This window comes from Protopterus annectens, chromosome 17.part0 (assembly GCF_019279795.1).
Source record: "Protopterus annectens isolate FY-2018-M chromosome 17.part0, PAN1.0, whole genome shotgun sequence".
Taxonomy (NCBI): Eukaryota; Metazoa; Chordata; order Ceratodontiformes; family Protopteridae; genus Protopterus; species Protopterus annectens.
Window position 1 is genome coordinate 538,862,855 of NC_056751.1, and position 13,232 is coordinate 538,876,086.

The following is a 13,232-nucleotide window of genomic DNA, read 5'->3' on the forward strand; positions in this document are numbered from 1 at the left end:
AGCATTAGCATTATAGCTGTATATCATGTTACTTGCACAGGGAATGCCTGAATAAAAAAAAAAAACAAAAGAACATCAGCTTACTTCACTATAGTACCTGGCCACGATGAAGACTCTAATCAGATATAATTGGCTCATAGTTGATAGTAAACAAACGGTGGTGAATAAAAATATCATATTAGTAACATATTCTTATGCATAATAATTATCAGTAAAAACAACATTACTGTTCTTTGGAAATGCAATAATAACTGATGGTAGTTCGAACAAAGTCCTTTACTTACCATACATGAGCTATATCTGATTACTTCCAACAGCCACAGGCAGCAATCACTCATCACTTTAAGATCAGGCTCAAAAACTTATGGCTCTCAAAAAAGACAAAACTTTTCTAGCTACCATAATGAACTTCACACTCCCTTCTCTCCTGACTGAGTTTGCCCTCTTTTTAAAGGAATAGTTAAATTATCTCTACACCTATGGCCATCAGGAGCATTCCTCCAAATCCCCTTGCATGGAAAACTTCTGTGGGTAGGAGGATGAAAGGCAGAAATGCTGAACTGAATGGACATTAAGCAAGAATATTAAACATTATGGTAGGTACATAACGTTTGTATCTTATATGATCCAGTCACTTCATTTCAACAACATAATAGAATCGCCAGGTTCTCCTCCTAGGGGGTATCATGATAGAATGCCATGAAGAATGGTAGCCCTAAGGGTCAACCCAGACCTTGGGATCACATCCGGCATATTATAACATCTTACAAAGGTATGCAGTGAAGCCCATGTCACAAGTACATAACTATCATCAGTAGAAGAATTCCTTATAAAATAATGTAGCTTTAGCCTTAATGCAATGAACTTTTGATGCATTTCTTAGAGATTTGTTATAGGTCATGTAACAGAAGTTGATATACTTAATTTATTTTATTTATTTATTTTTATTTTGTCTTTGTTTACCAGGATAGTCTGACTGGGTTTAGTTTGAGCCCCTTTTCAGCAGAAGACCAAGGAGAAAAGCTTCATATATTGTATAGTCTTTAAAACAATCATGAAGGTAATATATAGTATAGGATTATGCATAAAATAGATAAATCAAAAATAAGTCCGATATTATACACAGAAAAAGAATCTACGTCTAACAGATGCAGCACATACACTTAAAGAGATATTTATACAGAGTAACAGTTTACAAGCAGCAATGAGTTTAATTTATAAGAATAGAATAGTCTTGGTAAATAAAGATCCTTGGTGTAGTAAAATCAGTTTTTGACAAAAATAACTTCTAAAAGGAATGAAATACATTGTTGTTAAGGCAATCAGCCAAGCAAGCTGCAGAAGCAGATCAATTTTTATTTTAGGTGATATTTTAATTGTTTTTTTTGTTTTTTTTTTTGATGGAATTTTCATTTTGGTCTGTTTTTAGTGTTAAAGAGATGGAATTCCACATTTTTGAAAATTTTGTATGAGTCCCTTTCACATTTGTAAGATTTTGTTATGGTGAGCAGAAATTTTTATTTTGATCTTAGTTGTCTTTCAGCGAATAGAGTTTTCTGTTTTTTATAGTTGGGCAGTTGTCTGATGTATGGAAAATTTTGTGTATAGTAGCAACTTTTGATAAAAGTTGGTGTTGAGGTAGCTGTAGCCAATTAAGTTCCCTGAGTGCTAAACAGTAGTGTAACTGGTAGTTATAGTTTGTGGCAGATCTAGTGGTTTTATTATAACACTGAATAACATTGTTTTAGCTTTGCTTTAGGGGTTGGGAGGGTGGCCTAATGGTTAAGGTGTTTGCCTTACAAACACAAGGTACAGGGTTTGAATCACTCACAGGGATAACTGCTAGGGCTTAAAATGGCAAACAAGGAGCTGCCAGCAATGCAGCTTGCAAGTTACTAAAAATGGGGGAAGCATGCAGTAGAATATTCAGTAAGTAAGCAGATGTTATATGTTTTCTGGCTTCATCAGTGAAGAATGATTTTTACTCTCTATAAAGAGTCTGGTTTCTGCTGTGTTTTCTTTATAGCTAGATTAATGCACTGTTCAAATTTCAACTGGTCATCAATGATGACACCTAGGAGTCTAGCCTCGTGACTTTGTTCAGTCTTAGTGTTGATTGCAGAGATAATGGTAAAAAAATGGCAAACGTGCACTGCTGTATCCTTTGAGAAGTCATCTACCCCAGGCAACTACCATACTGATAATATTTTCCTGAGAGTTTACCTAGTTGTTTGGGATTTGGGAACCTACGTGGACAGTGACCTAACATTAAACCAACATGTGTCCATTGTCACAAGAAAGTCCTTCTGTATTGCACGGCTTATTAACAAAGGGATTATCTCTAGATTTAGGGGTCATCGTCCTCTTTTACTCAGTCCTCATTAGGCCACTCATTGTGTATTATGCCCACTTTGACATGTATCTGTCAAAATACATGCAACAATTGGAATGCCCACAGGTAAAGGCTTAAATAATATGCCCTACATAGACTGCATCAAAACCCTGTCACTATGCTCGGTATTCTACAGCCTGCTAAGAGGTGACCTGTCTTTGGCATACAAGACATCCTCCGACCCATTGCTGATAGATATCCTGCACATCAGCAAGTTAAATGGCATCAGAAATACATGGTCAAGGGATCTAAACCTCTTCTGAAACATAAACAGAACTGTTTGGAGGGACATATATATCTCACAGAGGACACTACTGCTCTGGAATAGACTCCTCATCCATGTAAAATAAAGCTCATCCCTGAACATATTCAAGTGCAACTTGGATTTATTTTTGGGAGCAGAAAATTTACCCCAGGACTGACCCATGTGCTACTAATGGATGGCGCAGTGGTGCAGCAGTATTGTTGTCACCTCTCAGCAAGAGGTTCTCCAGTTCGATTCTCAGCTGGAGTGCCTTCTGTGTGGAGTCTGCATGTCCTGCCTGTGTTCATGTGGGTTTTCTCTGGGTACACCAGTTTCCTTAAGATCAAAGGCTGATGTAGTGATAAACCAGATGTTAGATAGATAGAATTATTTAAGTATATAATTCTAGTATGTCTTCATAAACTGAGTTAAAAGTATGTCTGAGTACTTTTTAAGGAAACTTTTTAATGAAGTGCTATATCTCTAAGCTAAAATGTTAATTGAATTATTGTAGAAATTATGTGATTAGCTGGCCGTGCTCACATGATTTTACTCTTGCTTTACAAAAACTGAAAGAATGTAACAGATTGTATATTGCACTGAAGAAGGATTTATATTCGAAAGTTTTGCTGTAATAAAGTATTGACGTTCTTGGAGTTGGAATTTTTCTGTTACTCCGGTTTCCTCCCACATTACAAAGAAATGCTTCTGGAGTGTTTCTCCCCATGTCTTCACTGACAATTGGCTTCATTCCAAGTCAGACTTTCCCATTAAACAAATGTTAAATAAATAAATAAATAAAAATACTGGACAGAGGCAGCTCCTGAATGCATTATCCAATGAATTATCTATGGTATGATAACAGTTATTCTCACTAGGGGTAGTATATAATTACCAACCAAGGGATGGGTAAGGCCAGTCTAGCTCAAAATTAGATTAATTCAAGCAGTGAAACGGAAACAAGCTAGGCTTAAAATGGCTCGCAAGAGCAGCTAGCTTGGTACTTACCTATGAACCTGTAAGATATTTGCCAAATATTTCATTTGGTTTGAGATGGGTTTAGGAGTAAATACTATTAATATTAATATTAATTTTATTTTAGTTGGATGTAGTAGAAGTTGACTTTTATTTAGCCAAGAGTCAGAGGAGGAGAATGCATCTTGATTATGTGTTGAAGCTTTATTAATATTTTTCCTGATCAGAGTACAGTCGGCAGCTTATAGGACTACACTGGCTTGTTTGCTGACAGTACAAAATCATTAATAAAGGGGTTAATGAGCAGGGAACCTAATAAAGAACTTTGTGAGACTCCTATTTCCCACAGGTAACCTGAAAACTACCTGGAGAATGTAACCCTGGACACTGTCTAACCTGCTTTGTCTGCAGCAATAGATACAAAAAAGTGATCATCATTTCTCAAGTGTTATTTGTGTTGAACAACATCTTAGTTGAGGGTGAATATTAAAACAGTGCAGCAAATATTTTCTTCTATTAGAATACTGTGGAAAAATGCTAAGTTAATAGATTGATTATGGCCAGTTTCCATGGCTACTTTGGGCATGGAAGTAGAGTTGGTAAGAGTTGATAAATAGTACTTACTAAGTACCTTAATGAAAATGATATATAGGGCTCAGAAGAAAAAGTTCTGAAGTCCTTCTGGTAGATGTAACTGCTACCAAAAAGATTTTTCTACAAGAAATATTTGAGATCAGCTTTGGCTTTTGGTTCAAGGCATGACAGTTTAGTTTCTCCAACATACAGTTCAAATCACAAGGGGAATGAAATTGTCTGGCAGGTAGTCTTAAAATGAATGTACCACTTAAGAAGGTCATAGATGAACCCTAATCAAAAATGTCAGCTTAAAAAAAAAAAAAAAAAACACTGACAGACTGGTGCAACTGAGGCCAGAAACAATCAATGTTTTGGCCAGTAGCCCATAGTAAAAATTTCATTTACAGTCTTACAGTATATAAGCTCTCCTTTTATAAAACTTTTTAGCAGCTGTGAGGATGTGAATCATTCTGGGAGGGTAAGCAGGAGCCTTGTTTATCAGAGGAAAGTACAGTTGGTTGCGCAAGTCCTACTTACTTGTAACAGTAGATGTACGCAGAACATACTGCCTTACTGGATATGGGTAGTAGTGCCCTGCTACCCTCCATCTGGCAGTCTCAGAATCGCTCCTACTGCCTGTCTGTGAGTGTGATGGACAAATCATCTGGCAGTACAGGGACTAGCTTACAAACCCACAGACAGGAACCTTTCAGTTTTCTAGGGTCTAGCAGGAAGAGAAGATGGAAACACAAACTTTGTGAACACACAACTGTTCAAGAACAATAAAAACAAACTACATACACACACAAATGGCTGTGGAGCAGTGCTCAGTGGCAACCCAAACACAAAACTATGTACATTCAAACAGGGGGTGGTGGGTTGGTATTACTAGTAAGGCATTGTGTTCTACAAACATCTGCTGTTGCAGTTAAGTAGGACTTATACAGTTGTACTATCTTCAACAATCACACTACCTTACTGGCATATGAATAGATTCCCAAAGTTTACCCAACCCAGAAGGAAGAAGGATAAGGTCCAGGAGCTCATGGAGAATGGTCCCAGTGAAGCCTGGTCTGGACATAGCAGCTTGTAGTGTTTTTAAAGCTATGGAGAGAGGACCAACTTGCTGCTGCTAGAATACTTCACTCCTTTCCAATATACCACTAAAGAGGAAAAGGCCCTGTTGGAATGCACATTTACCTTTACTGGATTCACCTTGCCATGGTGGGTGTAACAAAAAACAATACCAGAGGACAACCAGCATGCAATGCTTTGCTTCTCTGTATAGGAAATAAAAAACTTTCAGTTTTCCTGACAGGTTTCCTTCTATAAATGCAATAATTGAGCTGCTGGTACAGATCTAAGGTCTGAAGTATCCTCTCTCCCTTATTCTTAAGTTCTAGGAAGAACATAAGAATGCTGACAGCCTGATTTAGAGTGAACATAACCCTATCCCTATGGAAAATAATGTAAGGTTGTCCACCATGAGCTTTTACAGTTTGGAAACTCTCCTTGTGGATGTCAGAGCAATGAACACAACAGTTTTCCACATTAAGACCTTCAGATCAGCCTGAGCTGGAGGTCTAAAGGGTCATAAGGTAAATGTTTCAAGGATATAGTTGAGATCCCACAAAGGAGGAATTTGTTTGTTAGGGATTTTCATATGCAACACTACTTTCATGGATTGTCTTACCAAAAGCAATGAAGAAAGAGAGGGATCCATTGGCAGACAAGCAGAAATGGACATTAAATGCACCGTAATGGATACATGCAATAAGCTATCCTGAAGTTGCACACACAAATATTTCAGGACCAGAGGGATGTTAATTTCAAGGGGCTCTCTGCTACCAGTTAGGTATCACTTAGAAAAACTCATGCATTTGTAAACATGATATTTTCTAGTAGCAGGTTTTCTGGCCTCCTTTAACACTGTTGCACATTTCCTAAAACACGTACCTAACCAGAGTCAAGACTGACTCATCCAGCCTGTCAGTTGTAGTTGTTTTAAACTGGGGTAAACCAGTCACCCCTGAGACTGTGTAAATAAATCAAGAGTGTGAGGAATTATGTGGTGATTGTCCTTTGCAAATAGTATTATAAGGGAGAATAAAGATTGTCGGGGCCAATAAGGGGTCACCACAATGACCTTTGGCATTACTTTTCAAATCTTTAGATGTACCTTGTGAATCAGTGGAAGCTGTGGACGCTCATATAGGAACATTCCTGACTAAAAGAATGAGAATGCATCTGTCCTGCAAGCATGGTAACAAGGATGTCTAGAAAAAGCTGTATGTTTTGAAAGGAGGCAAACATATCTATTTAAGGCATTACACACATCTGGCCTAGATCCTGAAACACCACTGTACTCTCTACTACTGTAATTCTCATCTGAAGAAGGGCATCACTGGGAAATGGGATTCCAAGGGAATGTACGTGACGGGTCCAACATTTTCATACATACCATTGAAATTTCTTCAAGTTGAGATGGGCCGGTGGTATCTTGAGAATCATGTAAGCAATCAGTCCTAGAATTTTTAGGAAATCTCTTGCCAAGAATACATTCCTCTGGTAGAATTCCTGAAATATCATCTGGTAGGATAAGATATAGTCTCAAGGGAGAAAGTCATTCTTTCGTCTATGTCCCCTAGTATAAGTACCCCATGAGGATTCGTGTTTTGAGGGTGTCAGGCACAACTTTCAAAGGTTTAATTTGAACCTTAACTGGGAGAATAACTTCCCTAACAATTCCAAACACCTTGATGCAGACTCTGTACAGGTCAGCAAGTCACCCAAGTAAGGAAACAGTACAGTTGTGAAGGTAAACTTACCATAGCAGTAGATGTTTGAAAGATCGATAAGAACAGGAACATTCAGTCGATAAAGACAAGTGTAACCAAATACTGAACAACACAAGAAAAAGCTCACTTAAATCACCAGGTCAGAAAAAGATATGTGAATAAAAATACTTTAATAAATACACTAAGTAAATTTATTAAAACATTTTTATTCACATATCTTCTCCCTGACCTGGTGATTTGAGTGAGCTTTTTCATGTATTAGATGTTTGAATGATCACAGCTGCAGTAACCTTATCTATATGGGTTATATCTTGCACAGGATGTAACAGCAAGCCAGCTTCCAAAGCTGTATGGCACCTTCCACACACCTAAACCATCAGTCAGATCCAGATGAGCTGACTAAAAGACAGGTTTGGGCATCAAGTCCTTCAGAGCTTTCATACCAATAGACAGAGGAAGCCTGAGCCCTAAATGGACAATGCTAGGAACAACAAAAAGCAAATGTCCACACCTGGCATAAACAACACACCAAAAAACAAAGGGGAGGGTGGGAGGGAGTAGCAACTACAGCAGTGATCATTCAAACATCTACTGCTGTGCTAAGTTTACCTACATAATTATACTATGTTTATCATATTGATCACTGCTGCAGTAGCCTTAACTGTATGGGTAGATTAGCCTAGCTTATTACATTTGGGAGGCGGAAGAAGAAGAAGAGCCAGGAGTCTTGTAGAATGCCCCTAGCAAAATCTGATCAAGACCCACACAAGGAATCAAGCTTATAGTGCTTTGTAAAATCATGTACAGAGGACCAAGTTGCAGATTCTAGAATACTTCTAAAATCAATCCCTTTCCAAAATGCCATAGATTAAAGCCAAGATCCTGGTAAAGTGGGCCTTGACCCTGGATGGAATACATTTCTTGTGTTGAGTATAACACAAGGTAATAGCCTTAGACAAACATTTGGAAATGGTCTGTTTAAACACAGGCTGTTCCTTCTTCATACCTTCACAAGATATGAACGATTGATCCGAAGATCTAAAAGATTTACTCTATCAAGATAGTACCTGAGTTGTCTGCAAACATCCAAGGAATGGAGTAAACTTTCTCCCTCATTTTTAGGTTCAGGAAAGAAAATGGACAGATGGATTCAGAGACTCATAGATTGTTACTAGCCTAATGACCCAGGGGATCTTTTGAGCCTAGCCAAGTTTTCCCGCAATGATATACTGTATCCAAACAGAACATTGAAGGCCAGGCATTTAAAAGCTACCTCTGTCTATAAGGGACTTGGGTGCCAGGCCCAGTGTAAATTTTCTAGTCCTCATCCATTGGTCTAGGTCGAGCTTAAATTGGGTAATGGACGAACTCAGGTTCATATGGATGGGAAGCTTGTTCCATGGCTGAGGCAGTCTTTGGGGCAAATATCTATCTCTCCAGAATGTTCAGTTGAAGTCACAGACAAAATTCAGGTACCTAGATCTTGCATTTGTGGTACTGTTTGACTTACAAATATGCAGGAGACTCATAAGTGAGGGTCTGTTCATGCCTTGTAAGCCAGGCATAGATCTTCCCTCAGCAATCTATAGGAGACTGAGTAGAGGAAAAGAGCTTTAAGAGTCTCTGGATTAGTTTGTTTTAAGGTAAACTTTAATACCACTTTAGGCATAAAAGAAGGATTAGTTCTCAGAGAAACTCCCTGTATGTGGAAAATGAGATAGGGTTGACTTATCAAAAGAGTTTGCAACTCATACATTCTGCAGATATCAGAACAATCAATACAACTGTTTTCCATGCTAAGAACCTCAAGTCTACTAGGTTAGCTGGTTTAAACTGAGCAATTGTTATCTTCTCTAACACCAAATTAAGATCTCAGGGAGGAGCCACCAGTTTTCTAGGAGGCATAACCCCTTAAAATAACATTTTGACATGAGAATGCACTGAAGGAGGATCTATGGGCAGACATGCTGAAAAGTCCAATAAATGAACCATGATGGAGGAGTTGAATGGGGGATTCCTCTTGAATTTTCAAAAGTACCCTGGATATCACAGTGATCATGGGGGATTCCTCCAAAATCTTCAAAGTACCTTGGATATCACAATGATCATCAGGGATCCCTCCTGAATCTTCAGAAGTACCCTTGATATCACAATCATCATGGGGGATTCCTCCAGAATCTTTAAAATACCCTGGATATCACATTAATCATCAGAGATCCCTCCTGAATCTTCAGAAGTACCCTTGATATCACAATGATCATGGGGGATTCCTTCTGAATCTTCAGGACTACCCTGGATATCAGTGAAAAGGGTAGAAAAGCATATAGGAACATTCCTGAACAAGAAAAAGAAAAGGCATCTGTTTCCAAGAGTTCTTCCATTGCTTTCTAGAGCAGAATCCTGCCAGTTGATTACTTGGAGTGGAGGCAAATAGCTCTGCTTGAGGAATTCCCTACAGATGGATCAAACCTTGGAAAACCCACTAATCTAGTTTCCATTTGTGAGGGTCTGCCTTATCCTGCTCAGCTTGTCTGCCACACAGTTTTGCTCTAATGGAATGAGGGATGCCTGTAGCGTGAGACTGTGCTGTGAAGCTATATTCAAAGCTAACATGGCTAGTCTGCAAAGGGTTATGACCTGGGTCTTCCTTACTTCTTGACGTACCACAAAACTGGTACGGTCTGTAAAAACTTGAAGAGCTCCCAGGAACCAAATATGATTTACAGCGTTGACTGCCTTGATCAGAGGAAGCAGCTTTTTGTTATTTATTTGCTTACACCTGTCCTTGGTATCCCCCACACCTTGCATTTTTATCCCTGCTGAAACCACTCTGCAAGCCACGTCTGTGACATCTGTGGTGACTGACTGCTTTAGAAAAGTGAGGGAGAAGGGGAGTCTTGTATTTAATGATCTTTCCTGTATCCACCAAGAAAAGCTATCTAAAGCTTCAAATGCAGATCCGTGAAAAACATTACATAAGCAAAGAAACTTTGGGCCGCCTGGAAAAAGAAGAGACAGAGGAAGTGCAAGCATAAAAAGAACAAAACAGAGATTTTTGAAAAGTATAAAAAAGAAAAATGGATATGAGAAAGAAAAAGATCTGATATGGCACAATTTTTATGCAAAGGAGAAATCCCAACTCAATGCAATAAAAAAAAAAAAAAAAAAAAACTGCTCCAAAGATATTTGAAGACAAATACATGCAAAGGCATCCAGATAAGGAAAATTTCACAATACAAAAGACAAGAAAACAAAAGGGTAATGTAGAAAAGAGGATTAGTAAGGCAGTAGTTAAATAAATAGAAACTGAAGTTATGGAATACTTGTTAATTGAAGAATTTTGTGTAAAAATTCAATACAGGTAATGTCACAGCATGATGGAATAATGAGTCCCTAAATTAAGGAAAAACAGGTGGAGAAGAGACATCTGAAGAAGAAATATGGACATGTAAAAGAAAAAAGAGATTTGAAATGGTGCAATATTTAGGTAAAGGAAAAAGCATCACTAAACAATACAAAAAAAGCACCAAAGATATGTGTATCTATACTATGAATTTGGAATCAATTCTCTCGCATAACAACAAACCAGATATCAAACAGGCTGTCAACACACACACTTCATCTCTTGCACATAATATACTCACAACACATAAACCCACATATACAGAGGTACTTGCTAGAAGCCTGCTTAAAGATCAGGGACGTCCCAAGGGCAAACCTACTGCACACACTGCAGACCCAACAGAATCCACTACACATAATAATACACACAACAGTGTCTCAGTCAATAATCCCCTCAGGCAAAACACCTCAAAAACCAAATGTCTTGGTCATAGGTGACTCCACAGTTAGACACACAGATGTCCACCTCACCAGGCTGGACAAAGAGAAGGTCACAGTCAACTGCCTATCAGGTGCCAGGATCTGTCAGGTCACACACATACTCAAGTCTTTTAGCAACAAGTACAGTTATGACTCTGTCATAGGCAATGTTGTAGTGAATGATTTGAGATGGACCTCAGCGTACTATATGAAGAAAGACATGACTGAGCTCTCAGATTATGTGTCCCAGGCAGGTATGTACCTAGCCCTAAGCAGCGTTCTACCTTCACCTAGGATGATGCCTCAATATAAACAAAAAAATGATTGACTTCAACAATTGACTTAGCTTCTGGAATCGATCCAGAGGGTTCCAGTATCTGTCAGCCTGGGAAGATATCATTGATAGACTATGCTGCTTTGCCAGAGATGATCTTCACATGATGCCTCTTGGCTTTTGGTTACTGGCAAAGGTACTTGCCTACCCCATAGTGCCTTTTTTGGCAGTGTCATGACAACAAAATTCCTGACATAAAAAATACACTATAGACAAACTCAAGGTTATGCTGCTTAATGCTAGGGGTCTAAATTGGAAACTGCACTCACTGAAAGCACTCCTTACCTTGGAAGATGCTGATGTCTGTGCAGTCACAGAGATATAGTTCAAGGCTGCAGAGAGCATCCTGGCCATGCAAGGCTATAATGCCCTCCATACGTTCGGACCTCAAAACAAGCGTGAAAGAACCAAAGGCGAAGGTGTATCCATCTTCATTAAAGACAAATACACCTCAGGACTGGTCAAACAGTACAACTCCCTAGAGCTACTCCAAGTCCAACTAACTGTATGTAAACCCCCCCCCCCTTCCATATCATTGTTAACTATAGTTCTCACAGCATGAACCAGGAAAATCACTCTGCCTTCCTACTTGAGTCACTCACTTTACAGCCAGACACCTTGGTCATAGGTGATTTCAACTATCCTTCCATTAATTGGTTGTCATATATGCACACAAACATGCTCATCCAAAGGTTCTTGGACTTTGTTAATGCATATGCTCTGGAACAGATAGTCTGCATCCCCACAAGGGGCTCAAATGTCCTATACTTAGTAGTCACCAACATAGGAGGTCTCTGCACTATCCCCTGTATGTTGCCCTCTCTGGTAAGGTCTGATCAGAAATCAATCTCAAAGTAACAACCATACCTGAACCCCCAAGAGCAAAAAGGATGAAAAATTTCTCCAAAGCAATGGCATGAATAGTTTCAAAACCCCTGCTACTACTGTCAACAATGACTCCTATACAGAGGTGTACACAAATACCTTGTCTAAATACCTATACAAATGTATAGACTTGGATGTACCTGAACAGATCAAAGCAAGGTCCTCAGGAAAAAAAACAAGCCTCCCTGGTGGATATCAAGCATAAATAGGTTATACAAATACAACAAGAGGAAGAAATTAATGACTAAGAACAAGAGGAAACTGACTCAAGAGAGAAAGGACACCCTCCGCAGCTTGAACAAGCAAATTAGATATCTTGTAAGGTACTCTAAAGCCAATTATGAATCTAAACTAGCATGCTGTGCTAAGGATAATCACAAGGTATTCTTTAGCTATGTCAGAAATTTAAAAGGGAAGGCCCAGCTTTGTGCCAAACTAGTAGTGGACAGTACCACTCATACTAACCCCTGGGGACATCACCAACCTGCTATCAGACAGATTTGGTGCAAACTTCACCCCCCCTGTTGCCATCAGACATACCCCAGAGCATACCTCTACCTAGTATCTCCAAAGAGTAGATCATAACCATACTTTCCATGGCCAAAAACACAGCCTCTATGGGACTGGATAACATCCCAGGCTGCCTACTAAATGGTCTGAAACAGGACCTCATGGAACCATTTGGCACTCTCTTCAATCACGGTGTAAGTACTGGCTTTGTCCCAGCAGAGTGGAAAACAGCAACAGTAATTCCCTTGCACAAATGGAGTCCATCAACCAACGCTGGGAACTATAGACCCATAAGCCTAACCAGCCTTATCTGCAAGGCCATGGAGAAATCATCATGGACCTTATCAACAAAGACATAGGTGACCTTCAAACTCGACCTGACCCAATATGGCTTTGTTAAGGGCAGATCATACTTATTAAACCTGGTGGACTTCTACAAGAACATCACCAAAGCCCTGAATGAAGGCAAAACAGTACATACAGCCTATCTTGACTTAGCCAAGGTTTTTACCATGATCCCCCACTCAGGCATCATTGAGAAACTCATCCAACTGTGAATCAGCCCATATGTCACTAGATCAGTAGCCAACTGTCTCACCGATAGAATGCATACAGTCAAAGTTGGGGATTCCACCTCTACCAGCAGAGCAGTTGCCAGTGGTGTACCACAAGGATCTGTGCTGGGCCTCCCACTAT

The 13,232-nt window shown here is 39.2% G+C and overlaps 1 protein-coding gene across 1 annotated transcript in view; it reads right to left on the minus strand.

Annotated features, from left to right (window-relative positions):
- Positions 1-13,232, minus strand: part of LOC122791453 (mucin-6-like) — a 1,454,314-nt gene that overhangs the window by 895,902 nt on the left and 545,180 nt on the right. Inside the window, exon 17 of the mRNA XM_044059198.1 lies at positions 1-47. This exon is cut by the window's left edge and continues 203 nt beyond it. Coding sequence (XP_043915133.1) covers positions 1-47 — 47 coding nt within the window. The remainder of the gene's footprint in view (positions 48-13,232) is intronic.